This window comes from Bos javanicus, chromosome 13 (assembly GCF_032452875.1).
Source record: "Bos javanicus breed banteng chromosome 13, ARS-OSU_banteng_1.0, whole genome shotgun sequence".
Taxonomy (NCBI): Eukaryota; Metazoa; Chordata; class Mammalia; order Artiodactyla; family Bovidae; genus Bos; species Bos javanicus.
In genome coordinates, this window is record NC_083880.1 from 53,928,956 (window position 1) to 53,952,592 (window position 23,637).

The 23,637-nt window shown below is 62.7% G+C and overlaps 2 protein-coding genes and 1 long non-coding RNA gene across 16 annotated transcripts; 2 read left to right on the plus strand and 1 right to left on the minus strand.

Moving 5' to 3' along the window:
• The first annotated feature begins 139 nt into the window (after window positions 1-139).
• Window positions 140-10,746, plus strand: ZNF512B (zinc finger protein 512B). 3 transcript variants are annotated; one of them, XM_061436819.1, is made up of 18 exons: window positions 149-253; window positions 817-895; window positions 2,146-2,271; window positions 2,553-2,695; window positions 2,955-3,083; window positions 3,176-3,852; window positions 3,956-4,182; window positions 4,297-4,368; window positions 4,462-4,608; window positions 4,771-4,895; window positions 4,967-5,059; window positions 5,253-5,351; window positions 5,432-5,602; window positions 5,796-5,990; window positions 6,135-6,236; window positions 6,515-6,577; window positions 7,067-7,165; window positions 7,386-10,746. In XM_061436819.1, the coding sequence occupies exons 3-18, from the start codon at window positions 2,148-2,150 to the stop codon at window positions 7,629-7,631; spliced, it is 2,712 nt and encodes a 903-aa protein (XP_061292803.1). In that variant the 5' UTR covers window positions 149-253; window positions 817-895; window positions 2,146-2,147; the 3' UTR covers window positions 7,632-10,746. The 3 variants fall into 3 exon arrangements, with proteins under 3 accessions (XP_061292804.1, XP_061292803.1, XP_061292805.1); XM_061436821.1 differs by having other exon boundaries at window positions 163-253; window positions 862-895; XM_061436820.1 differs by lacking the exon at window positions 817-895 and having other exon boundaries at window positions 140-253.
• Window positions 10,710-15,807, minus strand: LOC133259396 (uncharacterized). The gene is made up of 2 exons (XR_009740382.1): window positions 13,855-15,807; window positions 10,710-12,094 (listed from the first exon to the last, which is right to left on the minus strand). It is a non-coding gene; the product is annotated as an uncharacterized LOC133259396 (long non-coding RNA).
• On the plus strand, window positions 10,939-22,198 carry UCKL1 (uridine-cytidine kinase 1 like 1). Of its 12 annotated transcripts, none has more exons than XM_061436822.1 (15): window positions 10,939-11,097; window positions 16,607-16,797; window positions 17,032-17,138; window positions 17,249-17,419; window positions 17,500-17,571; window positions 18,213-18,402; window positions 18,522-18,583; window positions 19,878-20,002; window positions 20,798-20,896; window positions 20,977-21,070; window positions 21,158-21,220; window positions 21,301-21,423; window positions 21,563-21,670; window positions 21,753-21,909; window positions 22,020-22,198. In XM_061436822.1, exons 1-15 carry the CDS (start codon window positions 10,985-10,987, stop codon window positions 22,097-22,099), a joined length of 1,755 nt encoding a protein of 584 aa, XP_061292806.1. In that variant the 5' UTR covers window positions 10,939-10,984; the 3' UTR covers window positions 22,100-22,198. The 12 variants fall into 12 exon arrangements, with proteins under 12 accessions (XP_061292806.1, XP_061292809.1, XP_061292813.1 ...); XM_061436825.1 differs by having other exon boundaries at window positions 16,610-16,797; XM_061436829.1 differs by lacking the exon at window positions 19,878-20,002 and adding an exon at window positions 19,151-19,167 and having other exon boundaries at window positions 10,940-11,097.
• The last annotated feature ends 1,439 nt before the right edge of the window (window positions 22,199-23,637 follow it).

Here is a 23,637-nt window from a genome sequence, read left to right on the forward strand (position 1 = left end):
GCAGCGGGGCTAGGGAACAGGCCCCCTCCCCCGACCCGTCTCTCCCGTCGCCGAGCAGCAGCAGGAATACCGCGAGAGTTCGCCCCCTCCCCCCAACAGTAAAACTGTCAAAGGTGGGAGGGGCGGGAGCGCGCATGTGCGCAGCGCGGCGCGCAGCCTGCGCCGCCCGGACCCTGCGCCCCTCGCCCCGCGCCCCGGCCCGGCCCGACCCGGCCCCGGCCTGCGCCCGGCCCCGGCCTGCTGGGCGCCACAGGTAAGCGCCCCGCCGCACCCTCGGCCGCGCCCCCGGGCGGCCCCCGCGCCGGCCGCGCCCCCGACCCTGACCCCGCGCGCAAATCGGGGGGGCCGGGCCCCGAGCCCCCCCCCCCCCCCCCCGCCGCGCCCGGACCCCGCGCCTCGCCCTGCGCCCCGCGTCGGCGCCGCGTCCCTGCCTCCTCCTTCTCCAGAAAAAGTCGCCATTTTGGTTCACTGCCTTTGGGCCCCCCCCCCCAGGCTCGCGGGATCGGCCCTTCCGGGGCCAGGACGGGCCCGCACCCCCCGCAGGTGACAGGTGGGTGGCGAGGCAAGCCTCCAGGTGTGCGTCCCCTGGCTGGCCTCATCCGCGCGCCCGGGCCTAGGCCGGGGTACCGGGGTGAGCGGCCTGGACCGCAGTCCCGCCTCCAGCGTCGCCTGCGGTCAGCGCGTGGCACTCCTTTCCATCCCAGTGAGGGTCCCACCTCTGCGACCCTGCTGGCTCCTCAGGGAGGGTAGAAGCCTGTTCTCCTCCTGGAGCGCGAGTCACAGGCCTTGGATGGAAGGAGGGTCTCTGCCTCTTAGGCCAGCTCTGGCCCCCGACCACCCAACTCTGAATTCTCCACCCAGGCTGGAGGAGGACTGGAAAGGCCGGGCTCAGCAGGTACCCACACCGCTGGCCGCTGGGGTCATCGTGGGGTTGGGGTGACTGCTGTTGGGTTGTCTTCTTGGAAACATCAGTGTGAGCACTTCTAGAGAAGTTTGTTTAGAGCTCTCTGGACCCTTACCCGCCTCCCTCAGGCTCTGGATACAGGCCACCCTGTGGCCATGGGCAGTGACTGCCCTGATCTCTGACCTCATCCTGCCCAGAGGGCCTCTGAACCTCCTAAGCACAGCAGATCCTCCCGTTTTCCTCTGATAGAAGTTAGTGAGGGGACTTCTCTGGTGGTCCAGTGGTTAAGATTTCACGCTTCCAACTCTGGGGGCTCAGGATCCATCCTTGGTCGGGGAACTAAGATCTCACGTGCCATGAGGTGTGACCTGAAAAAAACAAAAAGAAGTTAGAAATCATCAGGGGAAGGATCACTTGCCCACACACCCCTACCACCTTCTGTGGCCTTGAGAGTCCCTGTGGGAGGACCCACTGGGCTAGACTCAGAGTCGCTCCAGCTTTCAGAGTCTGTGGTCTCTGGAGTGGGGCTGGTGGGCCTGTAGGTTGGAGACAGCATTTCTTGAGGGTGGAGGCGAGGAGGCCAGTCAGGTGAGGAGTGATGGAGGGGTCCAGCATGAGGCGTCCATCTGGTTGGAGGGGCTGCGGCTGGAAACAAGGTGGAGCAGAGGCTCCGGGAGGGCAGTTCTGCTGGCACAGGGACTGGAGAAGGTATGTGTGCAGCTAGGGAGGGTGGGGGCCCTCAGCTCCCACCTTGGCTGTTTGTCCTGGGGAGAAGAATGCAAGGGTGTCGGCTCAGGTCCCAAGCATGGCCTTGGGTCTGGGCGGGGCTGTGGGGGAAGGTGTTCCTAGGTGCCAGGCCAGCACAGCTGTGACCTGCAGCCACACTGGTGTCATAACTGGCCCCCGAGGGGTGTCCTTGACCTCCCTTCCCTGGGGCTGTCTGGGGTGATGTGTCTGGAGACAGGGAGCCCTCTGGAGCAGGTGAGGGTCTCAGGACAGGGCTAGATTGTTCCAAGCTGGTGATGTCTCCTGGCCATCCAGGGAGACTTTGGCTGGGCAGCCCCTCCCTTAAAAGAGAACTAATCCCCCCCCACCCCCAACCTTTCCCTTGTGACTAAAAGCACAGGCCAGCAGGCTCCCCCTCCTCAGGCCAGAGTGTGGGCCTTTCTGGGGGTGGGATCAAGGGAAGCCCATTTTCAGGTCCTGAGTGGGCCCGGCGGGTCTGTCCACTTGCTCTGCAGAGATGACTGATCCCTTTTGTGTTGGAGGAGGCCGCCGGGTCCCAGGATCCAGCAGGAGTGGGCCTGGGAAGGATGGCAGCCGGAACGAGGTCCGACTTCCTGTGCTCCATGAGCCCCCAAAGCTGGGTAAGAGGAGGCGGCCAGTGGTCCTGGGTAGCCAGTGCTGGGTGTAGGCCTCCCCGGATGTCAGGCTCCTGGGTGCCCAGCCTGGCCTCCTGAGAGGCTTCCTGGGGAGGGAGCAGCCGGGGCCCAGGGTTCTTGACCAAAGCGGACCACAGCCTCCTGCCTCCCTGTCTCCATGAGTGCAGGGGACATGAGGCTCATTCCAGGCAGGACCAGCCCCCCCGGCTGGCAGATGAGGCTGTGGGGAATGCATTCTCTGAGGCTTGATGTGTCGTGTGCTGCAGGGCTGCCAGTGGTCCGGGCTGGGCAGACGGTGCCCAGCCAGGCCGCACTCTGCTTTGACCTGGAAAGTCCAGCTGGCGACAGGACGGAAGGGAAGAAAAAGGGGCGTCCAAAAGCTGAGAATCAGGCACTCCGAGACATTCCTGTGAGCTCCCCAAGGGCTGGGTGGGCTCTTGCAAGGTGTGCCTGGAAGCCCACTGCCTTGCTGGGCTTGCCTGCTGTGGGTCTAGCGCTGAGCCATCTGCCCACATCTGCCTGCTGCTCTGTGCGTGAGGGCTTCGAGACGGGGCCCAGTGGACCACATGTGGGAGTCCTGCAAGCCTAGGGACAGTAATGAGTCTGGGGCTGGCTGGTAGAGGCCTGGGTGGCTGCAGAGTCAGCAGCCTGGCCTTTCCCACACCTAGCTCTCCCTGATGAACCAATGGAAAGACGAGTTCAAGGCGCACTCAAGGGTAAAGTGTCCAAATGCCGGGTGCTGGCTGGAATTCCCTAGCATCTACGGGCTCAAGTACCACTACCAGCGGTGCCAAGGGGTAAGGGACTGCAGCCTGGGGAAGGGGAAGCCTGGGGCCCACCCTGCCCTGGCTGTTGGCTTGGGAGTGTCCATGTCTGCCCTCTCCACCAGGGTGCCATCTCAGAAAGGCTGACCTTTCCCTGCCCCTTCTGTGAGGCTGCATTCACCTCCAAGACCCAGCTGGAGAAGCACCGGATTTGGAACCACATGGACCGACCCCTGCCTGCCCCCAAGCCTGGGCCAGTCAGCCGGCCAGTCACTGTCAGTCGGCCGGTTGGGGTTAGCAAGCCCATTGGAGTAAGCAAACCGGTCACTATCAGCAAGCCCATTGGCATCAGCAAGCCAGTGACAGTCAGCCGGCCCGTGCCAGTCTCCAAACCAGTGACGGTCAGCCGACCCGTGCCAGTCACCAAACCAGTGACGATCAGCAGGCCCGTGCCAGTGACTAAAGCTGTCCCGGTCACTAGGCCCGTACAAGTCAACAAGTCTATACCAGTCACCAAATCTGTACCAATTGCCAAGCCAGTGACAGTCAACAAACCGGTGCCAGTCACCAAACCAGTGACTATCAACAAGTCGGTGCCGATGACAAAGCTTGTAACAGTTACAAAACCCGTGCCAGTTGCGAAGCCAGTGACGGTCAGCAGGCCCATCGTGGTCAGTAAGCCAGTGACGGTCAGCAGGCCCATTGCCATCAGCAGACACACACCACCTTGCAAGGTGGTGCTGCTGACCAAGTCTGAGAACAAAGCTCCTCGGGCTGCAGGGAGGAGCAGCAGTAAGAAAAGGTATGGGGGCTCCTGCCAGGTTGGGACTGGGTGTCCCCAGGGCAGTCCAGGGGTAACAGGGCCCAGAGCGGGCCCTCCTGTCTTTACTCCCTGCTCCCTGCAGGACTGCGGATGGCCTGGACACCTGCCCCATCCCACCCAAGCATGCGAGGCCAGAGAACGGAGAGTACGGCCCGGCCACCCCAGAGCAGAGCTCAGCCTTCCAGCTGAGCACAGACCCCAGCAGCAGCCCCCTTTCTCTGGGCAGCAGGCCCTCAGGGGGCAAGGAGGTGCCGAGGGCTCCAGGCCCCGGGTCCCCGCCTGAGGAGGGTGCAGAGCGCGTAAAGCACAGTAAGATGGGATTGGGAGGCAGCGGCCAGGGTGAGGCCAGTAGTGAGCCGGCCTAACCTTACCAATGGTTATTTAACCAGAGCCTTGGCCTCTGTTTTCTCTCTCCTGAGTCAGGAAGGAAACAGAAAACACCCAAGAAGTTTACGGGTGAGCAGCCGTCCATCTCAGGGACTTTTGGACTCAAAGGTGAGGCCTAGACTAGCCAGGCACCCTCGGGGCCAGACACACGCTGTGGCCACACCCTCAGGTGACACCTACCTTCCCTGCCTGTGCGCACAGGACTGGCCAAGGCAGAAGACAAAGCCCGCATCCATCGGGCCAAGAAGCAGGAGGGCCCAGGCCCTGAAGACACGCGGAAAAAGGGGCCAGCCCCCACCAGCGCTGTCAGCAAGGAGGTGCCAGCTCCTATGACCCACCCAGCCGCAGGTAGGGGCTGCTGAGTTGGGAGGCACAGGCCAAGTCTTGACAATGGGGGCAGTCCTGAACCATGGGGACGGGGACAGAGTGTGGGCTTTGGGTTCTGTGCTTGGTGTTAAGGTCATCTGGGAGCTCCTGCCCCTCACCTGAGGCCCTGGCCTTGCCCTGCAGGTGGCCCCGAGGAGCAGTGGCAACGGGCCATCCACGAACGGGGGGAGGCTGTCTGCCCCACCTGCAATGTGGTCACCCGCAAGACCCTCGTGGGGCTTAAGAAGCACATGGAAGTGTGTCAGAAGGTAGGGCTGCCCCCTGGCTCGGGAGGGGAGGCACCCCAGAACCGACGTCTCACCAACATGCCCATCTGCAGCTGCAGGATGCACTGAAGTGTCAGCACTGCCGGAAGCAGTTCAAGTCCAAGGCCGGCCTCAACTACCACACCATGGCTGAGCATAGCACCAAGGTATTCCCCCGGGCCCAGCTGCCGTCCATGCTGCGCACTGGCTGCGGGTCTCCTTCCCCCCACCTGCCTGGCTCTGACCACTGGCCTCACTGGCACAGCTTAGTGGCTCCCGTGCCTGACTAGGGACATCTGTGGCCCCGGGCAGGGGCGGGCCCCGTGGTGGCAGGGGCACTGAGGCTGGCCTGCCCCTCAGCCCTCTGATGCCGAGGCCTCGGAGGGGAGCGAGCAGGAGGAGCGGGAGCGGCTGCGAAAGGTGCTGAAGCAGATGGGCCGATTGCGCTGCCCCCAAGAGGTGAGTGGGCCTGCAGGTGTGGACGCCAGGTGGATGTGGTCCGGCTGCTCGCTACACTCACCTGCCCCTCGGACCTCCAGGGCTGCGGGGCTGCCTTCTCTAGTCTCATGGGCTACCAGTACCATCAGCGACGCTGTGGAAAGCCGCCCTGCGAAGTGGAGACCCCGTCCTTCCCCTGCACCCACTGTGGCAAGCCCTACCGCTCCAAAGCAGGTCATGACTACCACGTGCGCTCAGAGCACACAGCCCCGGTGAGTGGCCACAGCCTGGGCGCTCGTTCCTCAGGCACCTGCCCTGTGGGCTCCCTCTTCCCTTCTGGGGGACTGGTGTGTCGGGGGAATGAACCTGTGATGGGCGTCTGTGTCCCCAGCCTGCTTTCTCCTGTGTTCTCTGTGTGGCACATGCCATGTGACTCACCAGCTCACCCAGCCTCCCGCTCCACAGCCCCCTGAGGAGCCCTCCGACAAGGCTTCTGAGGCTGAGGACCCACTGGGTGTGGAGCGGACTCCCAGCGGCCGTATCCGCCGCACATCGGCCCAGGTCGCTGTGTTCCACCTGCAGGAGATTGCAGAGGACGAGCTGGCCCGAGACTGGACCAAGCGGCGGATGAAGGATGACCTGGTGCCTGAGACTGCACGGGTGAGCCCTCCTCCCTGTCTCTGAGCGTAAGGCCCCCGGGAGGAACCTGGGCAGTCCACCCGCCTCCTGGGTGCAGACCTCCCATCCATGGAGGGGAATGTCTGGGTCACCTCCAGCTCACCCTGTCAACTGCTGTGTCTGTAGCTCAACTACACACGGCCAGGCCTTCCCGTGCTGAACCCCGAGCTGCTGGAGGCATGGAAGAATGAGGTCAAGGAGAAAGGCCACGTCAACTGCCCCAACGATGTGAGCTGGGCAGGCTGGGCAGGCGTGGGAGCTCTGGGACTCAGGACAGAGGGCCCAGGGCTGGCCTTGGGGGAGACTTCCGTGTGGCCCGAGTTTCCTAGGCAGAGGCCTTGACCTCAGCCCTAGCAGCTCAGCCTGCCACACCCTCTGACTTCTGGGATCACACCCACCCACCTGCCTCAGATGGGCCCCAGGTCCCCTGGGCTGAGCAAGGGGTGCACAGTGGTCAGTGGGCTCAGGCTGGAGAGCCCGCCCCCACAGTCACCTCCCACCCCCAGTGCTGTGAAGCCATCTACTCCAGCGTGTCCGGCCTCAAGGCCCACCTGGCCAGCTGCAGCAAGGTCAGTGCCCAGGCCCTCCCCTCATCCGTGTGCTTGGTGCTCCCAGCTGCTCCCCAGGGTCCCATACATCCTGTGTGTCCCCCTGACCCTTTGGGGTCCAGGGCCAGCGCAGCCCAGGACACTCTCCCCCCAGCCTCAGCCCAGCTGTAAGTCAGTCAGTCGTGGTTGGTCCTGTTTATGGGCTCTTCATCTGTGCTGATACAGGTGGGTGGTCAACCCAGGGTTGGGGCTGACACCCTCGGCAGTGGGGTGTGACCCTTCCCTGGAGCACCTGCCTCCTGCCACCCTCGCTGTGCTCTCTCCTGCAGCTAGGGCACCTTGGTGGTCCTGTCACAGCAGCCTCGTAGGTCTGTGAAGCCTGCCCAGTGGGCACCCATCCAGACAAACCTCACAAGTGTGGGGGCCCCGGCTGCATCTGGGAACTTCTGGTCCTCCAAGGGCCAGGGTGGGGGCCAACCTCTGGGGGTTGGACTGCCATGTGCCTTACAGGGGGACCACCTGGTGGGGAAGTACTGCTGTCTGCTGTGTCCCAAGGAATTCAGCTCCGAGAGCGGCGTCAAGTACCACATCCTCAAGACCCATGCGGAGGTGCGGCTGGATGGACTGGCCCCGTGGAGGGGCAGAGGAGGGGGTCGGGATGACAGCTCTTGTTGCCTTTGCTTGAGCAAGTTGCCACTGTTGAGGAAGCTTCTGGTTTCTCTTCAGAGTGGCTTCCCTGGAATCTGGGGTGCCCAAGACCCTAGGGCCCCTCTGTTCTGCCTTGCAGTGTCCCAGACCCCAGGGTCTCCACTGCTGCTTCTTTCCTCAGAACTGGTTCCGCACTTCGGCAGACCCGCCTCCCAGACACAAGGGTGTGGACTCCCCTGTGCCCAGGAAAGAGAAGAGTCCAGCCAGCGGGAAGAAGCGGGGCCGCAAGCCCAAAGAGCGGCCCTCCGAGGAGCCGGCCCCCGGGACGCCTCCCCACCAAGACGACTGGCCCCCAGCAGGCAGAGACAAGGGGGCCCGGGGCTCCACTGGCCGGAAGGTGGGAGCCGGCAAGGCACCTGAGAAGTGAGCTTGGAGCCTGGCAGGTGGGTGGGGCCCGGCCCCCACACTGGCCTGGCCCCTGTGTCTGGGGTGGGGCACCAGAGCCTCCTGCCCTCCAGGTCTCCACCCCTACCCCACCTGTTTGTCTGTTCAGCAGCGGTGGGCAGTCCTTTCCTCCCTGAAGGTAGCCCCTTCCCATGCAGGCTGCCGCAGGATGCCCTGGGCTGGGGCTCCCAGGAGGGCCGGGCAGCTGGGAGTGCAATAGTCTGGAGGGACCATCACGGGCGGTGGGGGAAGGGCTACAGCCTGGGCTTCAGATGTGGGTACTGCAGAGCAGGCATATGGCCTTCTGGCCCTTGGCACATGAGCTCTATGCCCCATCTGCTTTGAGTCCAAGCCTCAGGGGGTCCCTGGGTAGCCCGTTGTTCTGGGCTGATGAGGATACGTGAGCGGCCTCGCCTCTTGACCCAACACTGGAACCCCAGCACCCCCAGCTACCTCCCAGGACAGACCCCAAGTCTGACAACTACCGTGCTGACCTGATGGCCCACCCCACCCGTGCCCCGCTGCCTTCTGGTTCCTGCACTTCTGCGCTCTACCTCTCTAGGCCCACCCTCCCTTGCTGTGCAACCCCTGCTGTGCTCAGGCCCCTGCCCCACTGGCCTGTGTCCATCGTGATGGGGGAAGCTGTCTTGCTCCACAGTCTCCAGTAGTGCTCTCTGCTTGAGGCCAGCAGAGGCTCTTCTGCCATCGCAGAACTGCTGAGCAGGGCTGAGGGACTGTGTGAAGCGAGCTCTGGCCTCAGCCTCCAGCTTTGCTAATGCCACTGGCCTAGATCACATAGCCCAATGGATTTAGGGAGGGCCAGTCTGGGTTCCAGGGTCACCTGGGGCCCATAGGCCTGTGGAGTGGGGACCTGGGGCCTGGCTTAAGTAGTGACCACTGTGGGAAGCAGCCTCAGTCTGCTGGCCTGGGTTGACCCATGGCCAAGCTCCCGTGGAAGCCTCCTTCCTCCTTTTTTACCTGCTCTTTCATTTCTGGTTGTGTGGCCTTTTGATGTGAAAGCCGAAGGCCAGGGTGGGAACTTGGCCGAGGTCACATAAGTTGGCAGCACCAGGGCTCTGTCTTGGCTCCCTTCGGTGCCCTGAGGACAGTGAGGTCTGTAGGTTGGGTCAAGTGGAGTCCAGGGCGCTGAGGATGCAGCCACATCTTCCCGCCGTGGCATTGCTGGGGCAGGGAGGGTTTCAGAGCTGTAGGTTTTGACGGAGGCTGTTTTCTACTGGGGGGTGGGGGTGGGCTGAGGGCTTGGCCTTGCCGATCCTGGATGATGTGAATTTTGATATTTGCTTGTGTGCGTGTGTCTCCTGGGTGTAGTGGATGCCAGTCTCGTTGCTGTGACAAGTAACAAACCTTTTTTTTAATTCTGTTTTTTATACAAAAACTCACCACAATCTAACATTTTGGTGCTAAGGGTTTCCTGGTGCCGACGGTGGATCTAGGGGCTGGGCTGGGGTCCCTCCCCTGCTCAGGGAGGCAGTGCTAACTGGGCATGCCTGCCCCTGGGCTCCTGTCCCCATCCCACCCCTGGAGAGGAGGGTCCAGTGTGGGCTCAGTTCTCCTCACCCTGCACCAGGGAGACGGCTGCCAGGAGGCTTGGGGGCTGAGGCGCTATACTGCCTGTTTCTAGCTTATTCGCTTGACCGGAGTGCTCTGACCCTGGGCAGTCCTGGCTTGTGTGCTAGGGAGGGGATGTGGAAATGTGGACTCCCCCAACTCACACACACCTGATCTGATCGGCAGGTAGAGGCCTGGGCAGGGGCAGGAAATCCAGCATCAAATACTGAGGCAGGCAGTACAGCTTCAGGCAGGAGGGCTTTCCTTCCTGTATTCCTGGGTGTCGCTGGTGTATGGCTGGTGGAGGTAGAGGTGGGTGGGCAGCCACCAGAGGGGCAGCTGTGGGAGGGTGCCAGGGAATAGGCGCTGGTGGGGCCCCACCTGCACTTTGTCCTTGTCATCAGTGGTGGGAAGAGGTTGGACCTCAGCACCTCGGCAGGGGATGGCCGCCTGGCCGGCCTCTCAGGTACTTGGCCCTTGGGGAGTGGGGGCTGGTTTTGGTTGGGGGATTACTTTCACTGTCACCCCTGCCATCCACGTGCGATCTCTGATGTGGGAACCTCACCGGACGTGTGGGAAGAAGTGGGGTCCTGGGTAACTTGATGTTTAGCACTTTAACCCCCTTCTTTGTCTTTAAGGTGTGGGGACTGCTGGGTGGGGGCCCCTTTCTCCTCTTTCCCTCCCTGCTGGTCCATGCTCTGGCTGGTGGGTGGCAGTGACAAGCTGGTCTGTTGAGCCCTCCTCCCACGGCAGTGGAGCCCTTGGTGGCTTGGTGGAATCTGTCTACATCGCATTCTGATGGGAGTGCAGCCAGGTAGTCACCTAGCCTTGATTGACACCTTCAGTGAGAGGGACCCAGTGGCAGACAACCCCCTCCGTGTGGTGGGCATGGACCCTGCCTGAGACCCCAGGCCCAGGGCACAATGCCAGGTCCCTTTCTAAAGATCTACCTCTGGCCCAGCCCACCCCCCTTGCCCTGAGAACAGGAAAGGGTTGACTCAAGGGACCGAAACTTCACACAAAATAGGATGCACTTTTTTTTGCTCATGCAAGGGCAGATGAGTGTCCCCTGGTGTGACTGATGGCCCTCCCGGCCATAGCCCCCTCCTGTCCCTCTGGTTTGGAAGGGAAAGAATGGGTGCACCCTGACCCACAGAGTCCCTGTGTGTTGTCCTCCGTGGGCTCCAGGCAGCTGTCCTGAAGGCCTGGGGTTCTGGGGGAGCCAGCACCTCCTGCCTGTACTTTGGGTTTCTTGGTTTGGGTTTTTTAATGCCAGTTCTCCGTATTAAGTGCATTTCGAAAGAGAGGTTCCAGCTATCACTTGTAACCATATATATACATATATATTCTATCTACAAAGTGTTTATTTGCAAGATGTTTTTGACGGTGAGCTCGGGCCCTGCCCGCCTTGTGACCATCTGTCCCTGGTCCTCGTCCCCGCCCCGGTCCCGGGAGTGGCTCGGGGCGGGCCATCAACTGTATGTATTAAAAATAACTGTATCAAATAAATGTTTATTGATTTTTTTTCAGCGGTTTTGTGTAGCCGAGTTTGTGGTAAAGCGTGGGCTGGGGTCCTTACCTGCACACCCGCCGCAAGGCCTCGTGAGGCTTGTAGTTTGCGGGGCGCGCGCGGCCTGGTGGGACTTGTAGTCCGCGGAGCGCGCTGGAGGGCGCGCGGCGCCAGGCCCTGAACCATAGCTCCCGACAGCCTGAGCGGCCGTCCCCCAAGCCCCGCCCCACCCCTCCCGCGGAGAGGCCCCCGAGCTCATGGCTGCGCCCCCGGCCTCGGCCGACGCCCCCAGACCGGCGCCGCCGCCCCTCGCGGCTGGAGACGGGCCAGACCGGCCGGAGGGGAAGACCGAGACCACGTGCGAGGACCGGTAGGCGCGGCGCGCCCCTCGTGTTCCGTGGGAGGAGCGGCCCAGGGATCCGGGCCTGGACCAGCCAGCGTTCCCCGTGGCCGGTCCCCGTGGCCTGGCGGGGGAGGGCCCTCATGGACTGCCGCGGGCAGGGCCCGTATGGGGGCTCGTTCTGTCCCGAGCCGACGCGGCGCCGGGCCTACGAGCACTGGGCTGGACTGTTAGCCTGCCGGATGCTCCCAGGTGGTCAGTTCGTTCCGGGACCCATACAGACTCGGCCTCCCAGCTGAGGCCAGAGGTCGTGATGCTGGGTGGTGCGGGGCACGGTGTCTTCCAGTTCCCGCCTAGGCACCCGGACAGTCGCGGCTCTGGGGACTTTGCAGGAGGGGACATTGTGGCGGAGAGGCGGAGTTCTGTCCCCTGGCTGGGGAGGCAACTCCCGCTCACAGCCTCTGGGGCCCGGACCCAGGAGGCAGAGCAGCGCTCAGGGGAGGGCTGGCTCTTCACTTCCGGGTCTGAACACCGCCCCACCCCCCTCTCCCCGCCTGACCCAGCGCTGGCCACAGGCTGGGTCCAAAGAAAAACTTTTCAGCCTGGCGGTGTGTCTGGAAAGTGCCAAAGTGCCATGGCTTGGACTGCTCAGGACTTGGAGCTGCCAGCAGAGCTGCTGGGCAAGCAGGGAGAGGGTCTCAGGCCCCCTGCGCCTGAAGGAGCCTCTGGTGTCCCTCCAGGCTCACAGCCTCCTGGTCAGCAGTGACTGAGATCCTGGCTCGGATGATAGGGTGGGAGATGAGGGACCTGAATCTGTGACACTTGTTAGTTCCAGAGAATCTGATGTGTCGGAGACCAGATAAACTCTTGAAAAGAGCGCCCTCTGCAGACACCGGTTGGCAGCGGCTGGCGGCCCTGCCTGGTGCACAGATGGAGTAGTGGGCTTAGGTGCCCCTGGCAGGGCCAGGGTGACAGTGGTTTTCCTCCTAAAAGCGTGGTCCCCAGGCGACAGGAGGGGAGCCAGGGCCTGTGGGCAGTAAGCACAGACTAGCACATTCTCCCACAGAGCCTCATGGAGTGGCCCTGAAGCTTCTGGACATCTCGGGGAATTTCTCATTACACCCTGCCTTCTCTTCTCTGGGATATTCCTCAAGCACGTGCTCCCCTCCCCCCGCAGTTCCTGCACAGCCCTACACACCTCTCCACCCTGACGCAGTCCCTGCACACCCCCCTGCCCCCCAACCCCATGGTGAAGGTACCAGAGCTGCCTCCCTTCCTTGTCTGGGTGTCTGTGCAGGTGCCTCCGCACCGAGGCTCTCGCCTGACCTCGGCTCCACTTTGCCTTCTGTGGTCTGCATGAAGGCTTCTTGTGCGCCTGGCCTTCCGGAAGGGACCGACTTTCCCTTTGCACTGGAGGTGCTGGTGGACTAGTGAGCACCCTTTGGGCTGTCTCTGGTGGGGTCCAGGTGGACACAGGTCTGGGAGCTGCCACTGGGCTAGTGGAAGGAAGCTGGCCTACTTGCTCAAAGCAGCGGGAAGGAGAGGGTCCTGTAGGGGGATTCCCAGTGGGAGGAGTGGTGACTGCAAGTCCCTGGAGCCTACTGTACCCCTTCAGGACTGCAGCCCCCCGGCCCCAGTTCTGTCTGCCCAGATTTCTGTTCCTGAGCTTGTCTGGGCCACCTACCCCCAGACCAGGCCCCAATGGGCCAGCTGCTCTCTCCTCTGACTTCTTTTACTCACTCGCCCAGGAAATTCTCCTAAAGCAGGATGGGGCTCAGGGCCCCCTCTGCAGCCCTGAGACTGAGCAGGGCAGGTAGGGTGGGGGCGGGAGGGAGCAGCTCCTGGTGGGTGGGGGCAGACCTGTTACCCCAAGGTGGTGCCCAGAAGGGGCTTCCTCTGAGCCCTGAAACAGAGTAGAAAAGCTGGTGTATGGACTGCATTAAATCACAGGGAGGAGGCTGGGGACCTGGGATGTGAGTGAATACTGCGGCCACACACCAGAGGGCCTGCTTTTCCTCCTACTGCTGGCCTGGGGCGTGGCTGTGACCCTAGTTAAGCACTGAGCACTGATGGTGGCCTTGAGGGATGTGCTGGAGCCTTCCTGGGGGAGGGGGCAGTTATTCTTGGAGGAGGCCTCAGGGGGGTAGAGTTTCAGGTTGTTTATGCTTTCAGGAGGCACCTGGGGCAGGGGTGGGGCGCTTAGCTCGGCTTTGTGCTGATGGCTCAGCCTAAAGACACCTTTGCTTTCCCTGTCTTGGGGCTGGGGGCCCTGCGCCCTGCGGCCCCTGGGAGGTGGGGTCTGGGACTTTCTCCAGGGTGTTCCGGATGGGGTTCCTTAGCCAGCCCTGGCCGGGCAGCATGCCAGCCTGAGCGCAGGAGGGGCAGCTCACCCTGATGCTGGCCTGAGTCTGCCTGGCTGTTCTCCTCGGCAGGGTCAGTGCTATTAATATCAGGCCAGTGCACAGCCCCAAGCTGGTGATCCTCTTATGCCTGTGGCCTCGGCCCCTGAGGCTGGTGGTGAGTGTTGTTGCTTCTCTTGGGGCCTCTCACCCGTTGGCCCCCCGACTCCCAGTGGGCAGCCTCTCCCATCAGGGCTCGGACCTCACTGCAGCTCCGCACTGGTTGTGTTGCCCACCCATGGAGGGGCAGCTCAGGGGGCTCCTGAGCTGTCCTGAGGGACTGCTGGGAGCCTAAGAGGCAGTGCAGGGACACCCCTGCACACACCTGGGGTCATCCTGCCATCCCGGTCTCCCTCGTGTCCTGGCCATGAGCAGCCCCCCAGCTTACCCTGGCATCCGGGTGTCAGGGTGCTGGACCCTTGGAGCAGAAGGCAGGTGAGTGGTAGGCCTGCCGTCTTCCGGTGAGGATTCCTTTTTTCACTGTGTCTCGGCTACCCCCAGCCCCGTGCACTGTCTGGTAGACACCAGGGCAGACAGGCCAGGCAGCTAGGCAGGCCTGCCACCTGCAAATGTCAGCTTTGCTTGGGGCTCTCAGTTATCCGCTGACCTTTGTCCATTATGGTTTGTAATCCCTTGGGTTGACATTGCCTTTAGTCCTTGCGGATGGCAGCACCCTGACATCTGAGAGCAGGCAGGTGAGGCCTTGCATGACTTTCCAAATCAAAGGTTGTTTTCTTGCCAAAGTGGGGAGAGGCCTGCTCTGGAGGGTGCAGTGAACGGAGAGCCTGGCACTTGGGGAGGTGGTGGGGCCTGACTTGGCTGCCGGCTGGATGCTATTCAGACCCATTGCCAGCCCTCGGTGGGTGGCTTTCTGGCAAGGTCACCCCTGCTTACCTTCAGCTCTTCCCTGAGAAGGCATCCCTCCCAGGCTGTCAGTACCGCAGGCCTCGGGAGCAGTGGTGGTGGTGGTCATCGTCACCTCAGTGGGATGAGGGTCAGTCACCAAGAGAGGTGATGCTCCTGCTGGGGCCCCAGCTTGGAGGGAAAAGTGGGGGGACGGTAGTAGCACTCGCCCAGGCCTCCTGTCCCACGCCGGTCCCGCAAGGCGGCCTGTCTGTCCCAGAGCCTGCTCGGCACGATGTCTGGTCTGTTGGCAGAGCCTCTCTGCCCCTCTGCAAACCCAGGTTTCTGTGTTGGCATTTCCTTTTCGAGTAGAAGGCACAGACTGGACTTTTTTTCCTCTGGGGGCATGTGGAGCTCCTCTCCCCAGCTACGGGCCATAGGTCACCTCCAGGGCCTGGGGGTTGCTCGCAGGTTGGGAGCAGCTATATTTGAGCCCTAAGGCCCTGTGCTCACTGCTGGGGGCCAAGCGCAGCTAGCAGAATGGCCAGCGGTGCCCTCTGACCAGGGTCTGGAGACATCCAGCTTGGAGGAGTGTGACACTGGGCAAGCCAGCCCTGCCCCGTCACCTGGGTGTCCTGCTGTATGCTCTGTGCTCAGCTCCACAGACGCGTCGTAATTGCTTCCTCAGAGCCGCAGAGGCGACACTGGGGGCAGAGGCCAGGGAACCCGGGCTTGCTCCCCACCCACACCATCCAGATGACAGAGCACCAAGGCAGCCCGGCGCTCTGTGTCCCCTGGGACAACGCTGCACCTCCTGTCACATCCAGCTGACGGTTCTCAGCTGCTTCAGTTGTGCTGACAGGGCCCTCTGTGCCCTGGAAGCCGCTGGTGTGACTCATCACGTGTTAGCCCTGAGCTAATTCCTCTCCCCGCCTCCCCCTCCATATACACGTGGGCACAGACGTTGTCCTCCTGCCTCTTGGCAACACTGGGTGCACTGGGAGCCACACAGCTGGGAATGCCAGGGGAATGCTAGGTTATCCTGAAGTGAGCCAGACGGCCCTGCACTCCTGGGGACATCTCCCCAAGGCCAGTTTCACAGCGCCCTGTACCTGGCCACATCCTGGCCACGATGGCAGGCTATAGCAGTGACGGCGAGCTTCAGGGACAGACCAAGGGTTGGTTTGGTTTTTGATCATGAAGGGGCATGTGCTCATAAAACACAAACACCTGAAGCCCTTGCCCCTGACCTTGGTGTCTGAGGCCGGAGCTTGCTGTCTGTGCTTCCACCTGACAGGCGTGTGCTGGCCTTTATGGCTCGTGGCACTCTGCCTTCTCACCTGATGGCACATCGAGGACGTCTTCAGTGTATGGCTCCTTCTCAGGCTTTGACCCGTATCTGAGCAACATCCATCACTGGGCTCTGGCTGCAGGTGGACATGTCCTACCCGGGTTGTCCAGAGTGCCCTGGTTCCTTGCCTGGATTGTCAGCCTGTTTTCGGCGTCTCTGGGGCAGGTCTGCAAGCTGACGCTGTGAGCAGTCCACTTGCTCTCTCAGGCAGTGACTTGAAGCGCCTTCTCCCTAAGCTGGTCCTGTGCCTAGGGCCACCTTCACACGGGCCTCTGTGTCCAAGTCTGTCTCCCGTCTGATCGCTCGGCCAGGCTGACAACCTGAGCCTCCCCTGTTGTCCCCTCAGGCCTTGGGGCCTCGAGCCAACCATCATGTCCATGCCCCTTTGGGGTAAATCTGCCAAGAAGTCAGCACAGCTCTGCTCACTGGAAAAGGCCCCAGTGGGGTCTGCCTCCCTCCCCCAGGTCGGGTTTCCACCCCACCTCAAGTGCAGCTTTTCCACCCTCTTCCCTGTACTTGGCACGGTGCCCTGGGTCTCCCTCCTGCTCCATCCTCTCTCTCTGGAGCCCTTCCCTCTGTGCCCAGAAGGATGGCAGGGACTGGGTCTCACAAAAGGAGAGGGCTGCCCCGAGTGTGTCAGGGGAAGGAACACAGTCCTTGATGGGTCTTGACTGTCCTTGGCATGACCACCTCCCATCTCCCTGATGCCCAGTCCACGTGGGAGGAAGAGCTGGGCCAGGACAGTGCTCCCCTGGTGTCCCCCGCTGTCCCCTGGATGGATGGGCTGCAGCCGGGTGTGCTGTACCCCTACACAAGTCTGCTCATTTTCACCATGCCTACGTGCGTGCATAGGGGCACCACATGGACTAGTCACACTAGTCCTGATGTGGGGTGGCTGGGGGCTGATGGCCCTGGGCCAAGACGACCGTGTCCCCCTTCCCCACAGCAGCAACGCGGAGTCCCTGGACAGGCTGCTTCCACCTGTGGGCGCGGGGCGCTCACCGAGGAAGCGTACCACCAGCCAGTGCAAGTCTGAGCCGCCCCTCCTGCGCACGAGCAAGCGCACCATCTACACAGCAGGGCGGCCGCCATGGTACAACGAGCATGGTACCCAGTCCAAGGAGGCCTTTGCCATTGGTGAGCATGGCTGTGGCAGGAAGGGTGGGCCAAAGCTACCATCTGGTGGGACCCCCGAGTAGAGGGGTGGGACCCACCTCAATGTCCAACGCCTGTGCTGGTGTCTTGTGACTAGCACTGCTTGGGCCCCTCGGTCCAGGTCAGAAGAGGCTGTGTGGGAGTGGCGGGCACCACTGGGACTCATCTGTGAGCTGGGCTGGGCCACTGTGCTCAAGGTCTCCACCCCACCCACAGGTCTGGGAGGTGGCAGTGCCTCTGGGAAGACCACCGTGGCCAGAATGATCATTGAGGCCCTGGATGTGCCCTGGGTGGTCTTGCTGTCCATGGACTCCTTCTATAAGGTGCGGGTGCCCTGTGGTGCAGGCTGCCTCTGGGAGGCTCGTGGCCCCGGCCCTGGCCTGGGGCCTGAGCCTGCAGCTGCCCCCAGCTCCTCCCCTCCCCTCCACCGCAGGTGCTCACCAGGCAGCAGCAGGAGCAGGCTGCCCACAACAACTTCAACTTTGACCACCCAGATGCCTTTGACTTCGACCTCATCATCTCCACGCTCAAGAAGCTCAAGCAGGGCAAGAGCGTCAAGGTGCCCATCTATGACTTCACCACCCACAGCCGGAAGAAGGACTGGGTAGGCTGTGGGCTCGGCTGCACTGGGCTGGCGCAGGGGCCCCAGGCCGATTTGCTTTGACACACACGGTTCCTTTGCAGAAAACTCTGTACGGTGCAAATGTCATCATCTTTGAGGGAATCATGGCCTTTGCTGACAAGACGCTGCTGGAGGTGAGAACAGGCTCCAGGTGGACGACCTGGGTCCTCCTGCAGGACTGGCCTTAAGCATGCTTCCATCCCAGTTCCTGTCCTGTGCTGAGGCCCAGGGTTGGGTGAGCTGCCTTGTCTCCTGAATCTCACACAGCCCCTTTGCGTCACGTGGCTGCCAAGGTCAGAGCCACATTTGTGTGGGGTAGGTTCACGTGTGTGTGCGCACATGTGTGTTCTTACCTGGGAGGGAACTAGCCTCCCATGTGGGCGCTGTCCGCAAAGGCATCCTGTCCTCTGGGCAGCTGCCCCGCAGGTGACACCCTCCAGCCAGGCTGCGGATGGCTCCTTCCCTGCTCTGAGCGAGGTCTTTGCATGTTTGGCTCTGCCCTAGGCCTTGCTGCTTGTGCTGGTCCCGAGTGTGAGTTTGCTCAGGCCCTGGGAACCCCACTGCCTGCTGTGCATACACACACACTCCACGCATGATGCACACCAGACACACATTCAGCCACACCACACCCTCCCCACCCCAGAGGAGCCCTGAGGGCCTTGTCCGCTCCTGGGCCCACACCCAAGCCAGGGTCTCTGCCAGAGGCCATCCCCTGTGGCCTGTGCTGCCCTGCCAGTGTTGGCCCTCAGCTGCTCACTGCACCTACCCTCCATAGCTCCTGGACATGAAGATCTTTGTGGACACGGACTCTGACATACGCCTCGTGCGGCGACTGCGCCGTGACATCAGCGAGCGGGGCCGGGACATCGAGGGCGTCATCAAGCAGTACAATAAGTTTGTGAAGCCCGCCTTCGACCAGTATATCCAGCCCACCATGCGTGTGGCAGACATCGTAGTGCCCCGGGGTCAGCCTGCAGGCCCATCTGGCAGGGAGGCGGGGATGGGGGGCACAGCCAGACATTATCCTCCCTCCTGTTCCCCTGAAGAGTAGGGACTGGACCTCACCCTCCTCCTTCACCCCTAGGGAGCGGGAACACAGTGGCCATCGACCTGATTGTGCAGCACGTGCACAGCCAGCTGGAGGAGGTGAGCCACAGCTGGCCCCACTCCCACACCCCACAGCCCTACCAGCCAGCCCCCACTGCCACTGCCCAGGGCTACCTGTCCAAGCAGCCCCATATTTACTGGCCAGGGGCAGCTGGGCTCCCTGAGGGAGTGTGGGCCTTGCAGGGACGGGTACAGCCTATCCCTTCCAGCCCTTCTGGGTGACTGGGGTTTTGGCACCGGGTCCCTTGTCCCCAAAATCCTAGAAGGTCACACACCACAGGCTGGCCATGGGGGCCACCTATCCCTGGGGTTGGCTTCACAGTGGGGTGCTTGAGGCCTGCGAACAGAGCTCCAGGGGTCCTGGCTCTGACATCCCGCCCAGAGGTAACCGTGTCGGACCACAGGAAGCTGACCCTCTCCCATGGCAGGCAGCCCCTAGGACCCTCCCCTCCGGGGCTGTGGTGTGTCTGCTCTTGGGTGGGGGTGGCCCGGCTGGCTGAGGCACACGGTGGCGACAGGCCATGCCGTCCCATGACTTTGAGGTGAGCGGTGCTGCCGTCTCTGACACCCACCCCATTCCCTTGTGTCTCCTTGTCGCTGCCGCAGCGTGAGCTCAGTGTCAGGTAAGAGTTCCCACACCTGTCTGCACAGATGGAGGCATTTCCAACATCCACAGGGAGCTCGGAGTCTGGGCTGTCCCCTCCCACCATGCCCACCCTCTGTGGTGGCCCTGCCCCAGGCACAGAAGGAGTGGTGTGGTGGCCCCCACACTGCTTCTACCTGCCCTTGCCAGGTAATTCAGGCCCAGAGAGGTCAAAGGACCTGCCCAACATCACATAGTACCCTGACCTCTCTGGAGGCTTTTATCTGACTTGGGGCTGGTTGTATATGGTCCGACTCCAGGGCACAGCTATCCTGAGCCAGCACTCCTGGGCCCCAGGGCAGTGCCACCAGCCCGTCCTGCAGCTGAGGGCCTGGGCCTGCCCCTTCTCTGCTTGAGCCAAGAAGCCAGTCTCCTCCCCTAAGCGGTGGTGAGGCACCTCCCCCCTTCTCGTTCCGCGCCCCCCCCCCCAACCCTGCCCCGTGGGATGCTGGCCCACCCTGGGGCTGGAGGCAAGGCGCAGAGAGCCAGGTGGAGCCCTCAGGAGTTCTGGGCTGAGTGCCCTTTCCGCCCACAAGGCGGAAGATAGTGCCCCATCCCTATGCAGCAGTCTCGGAGCCCGGAAGCACCAGACCGAGCCCCGAGCTCCAGCTGCGTTGGAAATGCCTCCAGGCCGGTCGCCGGCCTCCAGCTTCCTGCCCACGCATCAGTCTCCGCTTGCCTCTCACCCAGCCCAGGGCTCCAGCGGAAGCCTTGGTTCAGAGACATAAAAGTTTCCAGGAAGCGTGGCTGCCTTGGGTGGAAAGGACCTGCAGGGCCGCCTGCTGTGGACTTGGCGGGTGCTCGCAGGCCCAGGGGTGCGAGCTGCAGGGTCTTCCTGCCACCGCCCCGCCTCCCTCCTCCCCCAGCCTCCTGCTCTTCCCCAGTCCAGCTGGTGGCTGCGGGGACCACGGTGCTGCCGCTAAGTGGTCTTCTCTCTTTCTTCTTTTCCTCTTTGTAAACCCTGGGGTTTCCTGCCTTGTTCCCTCCCTGACCTACTCTTCGCCTCTTCACCTGGCGGGCAGAGGAAGCTGCGCTGGGATCTGTGAGGACAGAGTGCTCTGGCCGTGGTGCTGCCCGCGAGCTGTGTGCCGGCGCCCGCAGGCCCCGCCCCCCCGCAGGCCCCGCCCCTCTCCGCTCCAGGCCGGGGCAGCAGGGGCTGTGAACCCAGCTCTGCCCCTCTCCCGAGGGGGCTGCGCATCACCTTGGGGAAACTTAGGCGGGGCTTGGCCTCAAAGCTCGGCTGTTTCCCCTGGAAGAGGGGTCCTGAGGTTGGGGACCAGGTGCCCAGCTTGGGGGCAGAGATTCGTCTGCCAGGACCCGGACCGGGAGGGCACCTGGAGCGGGGAGGGAGGCTCGCCCGAAACCCCTGCTTCCAGCCTAACGGTCAGCTGCTCTGCCTTCCACCGTGCCCTTTAACCCTTGCCTGGCTGTTATGGGGGAGGGCATCCGGGAATAGGGGCCTTCCTCCAAATCAACTACTGGGAGGATAGCCCCCACCCGGCACACTGCGGTGCGCACCACTACTGCCCCCCGACCCCCAGCCTGCAGCGGGAGGGTAGGGCTCTGGGGGAAATGCCCTCCTTGAGTTCCCAATCGGTTTGTGTCCTCAGAGCTGCTCTGGCCTCGGCGCACCAGTGCCACCCCCTGCCCAGGACGCTTAGTGTCCTCAAGAGCACGCCGCAGGTGCGGGGCATGCACACCATCATCAGGTGAGCCCCCCCCTCCCCTCAGGGCACGGCGGGCGGGCGAGCTGCCCTTCCCTAACCTGGCGAATGACCGCCACCCACAGAGACCGGGAAACCAGCCGCGACGAGTTCATCTTCTACTCTAAGAGGCTGATGCGGCTGCTTATCGAGCACGCACTCTCCTTCCTGCCTTTCCAGGTCTGAGGACGGGGCTGGGGGAGGCTGGGTAGCAGGGAGGGGGAGAAGAGGCTCCTCACCCTCATGCCCCCATCCTGCCCTGCACAGGACTGTGTGGTGCAGACTCCACAGGGTCAGGACTACGCCGGCAAGTGCTATGCGGGGAAGCAGGTACCAGGGGCCTGGCCTGCAGTGGGAGATAGGTGGAAACTGGGGAGGCAGGGTCTGACCAGCTCAACCTCATCCCCCAGATCACCGGCGTGTCCATCCTGCGGGCCGGCGAGACCATGGAGCCTGCACTGCGGGCGGTATGCAAGGACGTGCGCATTGGCACCATCCTCATCCAGACCAACCAACAAACTGGAGAGCCCGAGGTGAGGGGCCCCTGGGAGTGAGGGAGTGGAACCTCGGGGAGGGCGGGGTATGGGTGGAGCCAGAGGAGGGGGTGGCGGTGGAGTCCCCGAGAGCCCTGGTGGGCCTTCTGGGACCTCCTGACCCTGGGGCCTCCTGCAGCTCCACTACTTGCGGCTCCCCAAGGACATCAGTGACGACCACGTGATCCTGATGGACTGCACAGTGTCCACGGGCGCGGCAGCCATGATGGCTGTGCGGGTGCTGCTGGTGAGTGAGGGGGAGACGAGGAGTGGGTGTGTGGTGGGGCTGGGGCGGGTCCAGGGCCGCAGCTCAGCCCCTCACCCCACAGGACCACGACGTGCCGGAGGACAAGATCTTCCTTTTGTCACTGCTCATGGCGGAGATGGGCGTCCACTCGGTGGCCTATGCCTTCCCCCGCGTTAGAATCATCACCACAGCAGTAGACAAACGCGTCAATGACCTCTTCCGCATCATCCCTGGCATCGGTGAGGCTGCCTGGCCTCCTCAGTGGCGCTCAGGGGTGGGGTGGGGTGCGAGGGGGTGGGCAGATGGGCCTGCCTGAGACCCCACCACAAGGACCTGCTTTTTCCCCCAGGGAACTTCGGTGACCGCTACTTTGGGACTGACGCCGTCCCTGACGGGAGCGACGACGAAGAAGGCGGCTCCACTGGGTAGCCACCCACCTGCCCCAACTCCCCACGCCTCCCTGTCTCCCTTGAAGCTCGGAGTAGAGATGTTAATTTATTTTAATTAAAAAAAGTGTTACCCATGTAACTTGTCTAAACATTTTATAAAATAAAGCTTTAGGGAAAGGAAGCCGCAGCCGGTGAGCAGGGTCCAGGACTGTTGTCCCACCTGGACCTGGCTTGGGGAGCAGGCCCCAGGGCTGCCCCAGTCCTCAAGTTCTGAGGCCCCCATGGAACTGGAGGACTGAGGGAGCCTGCCCTCCACTGCGTTCTGGCCAGGGCCCTGCCTCCTCCCGCCCCCAGCCCCTGCAGGACAAGGGGTCCTGGTCTTGTACTTAACTTTCCTCGTGTCCAGGCTCGGCCACATTTAGGAGAGGGCAGAGCTCGACCTGCAGCTCCTGGACCTGCTAGACAGGCCCTTGGTGGCCACCTGGCCTGGACCTAGGGCTCTGGGTCTTACAAGGTGTCAGCAGCCTCTACAACCACTACCCCCGCCACCCCCACACCCCGCATGTTTGTCCCACGGCAGGGGGAGCGGGTGGGGGGAGGAGACTGGTGTGCGGGTGGCTGAAGGAAGCAGTGAGGAGTTCGTGCTGGCCACAGGGGCCCCACTTGCAGGGGAGACGCCGGTGCCTCAGCGAGCCGGCCACATTGTCAGGGCCAGAAACCACGTCCGGCCCTGCCTTCACAGTTTTTGGGCAAGGGTACCCGCTAGGGTGCAGACCTGCCTGGCTCACAAACCTGAGGCAGATTCCCAGCTGCAGTAGGTGGGCTGTCAGAAGCCCCCACACAGATGTCCCCTCCACCTCATGGCCTGGTCTCACTCTTTCCTGCCCTCCTGGTCTCTCTTGGTTCCCCGCCCCGCTCACAAAGGCCATGTCATGGAAAAGCTAGTTGTGGGGCGGGGACAGGAAGTCTCTGGGTGGGGGCCAGGCGAAGGGCAGCAGATAAAGGCGGGAGTTTGGTCCAGAGGTGGTCAGGCGCAGGGCCAGAGGAGCGACACAGCCCTAAGGTCGGCAGAAGGGACCTCTCCCCCACAACCTGGTAAGTGGACAGCTCCCCGCTCCAGCCCCGTCTCCAGGGCCAAATTTATTCATTCATTCATCCTGTGCTCTAGTGCCTGGAGCCTGCAGCAGGCCTGGCCCTGCTCAAGTGCTGACAGGCAAGGAGGCAGAGATGCCCTTCTGTCTGGCCAGCTCTTCCCAGATGAGAAATGAGGCAGACAGTTGATGAGCTGGGCAGGAACTAGGTCATCCCAGGAGGGGCCCCCGAGTCCATCTAGAGGCTAACTAGCTCCCAGAGAAGATATCAAAGCCACACCTGCTCATGCGTGTGCAAAAAGCACATGGCCCCAGACACACACATGTGTGATGCAGCTCAGGGCTCTCACCCTACTCAGCCACCAGCCTGTGGGTGGGACAGCTTCCTCCCACTTCCCCAGAGTCAGTGGTGGCCTAGGACCAAGCCCTACCCCCTCAAGCTGAGGGTCCCTCACCAGAGACATCTCCCGGAGACAAGGTCACAGCT

Coding starts and splice junctions, on each gene's coding strand:
- ZNF512B (XM_061436820.1), top strand. CDS start 2,148: ATGACTGATCCCTTTTGTGTTGGAGGAGGCCGCCGGGTCCCAGGATCC. Junction 2,272..2,552: donor CCATGAGCCCCCAAAGCTGG/GTAAGAGGAGGC, acceptor CGTGTGCTGCAG/GGCTGCCAGTGGTCCGGGCT. Junction 4,896..4,966: donor ACATGGAAGTGTGTCAGAAG/GTAGGGCTGCCC, acceptor GCCCATCTGCAG/CTGCAGGATGCACTGAAGTG.
- UCKL1 (XM_061436822.1), top strand. CDS start 10,985: ATGGCTGCGCCCCCGGCCTCGGCCGACGCCCCCAGACCGGCGCCGCCG. Junction 17,420..17,499: donor ACAGCCGGAAGAAGGACTGG/GTAGGCTGTGGG, acceptor GTTCCTTTGCAG/AAAACTCTGTACGGTGCAAA. Junction 18,584..19,877: donor TGCACAGCCAGCTGGAGGAG/GTGAGCCACAGC, acceptor CCTCTCACCCAG/CCCAGGGCTCCAGCGGAAGC.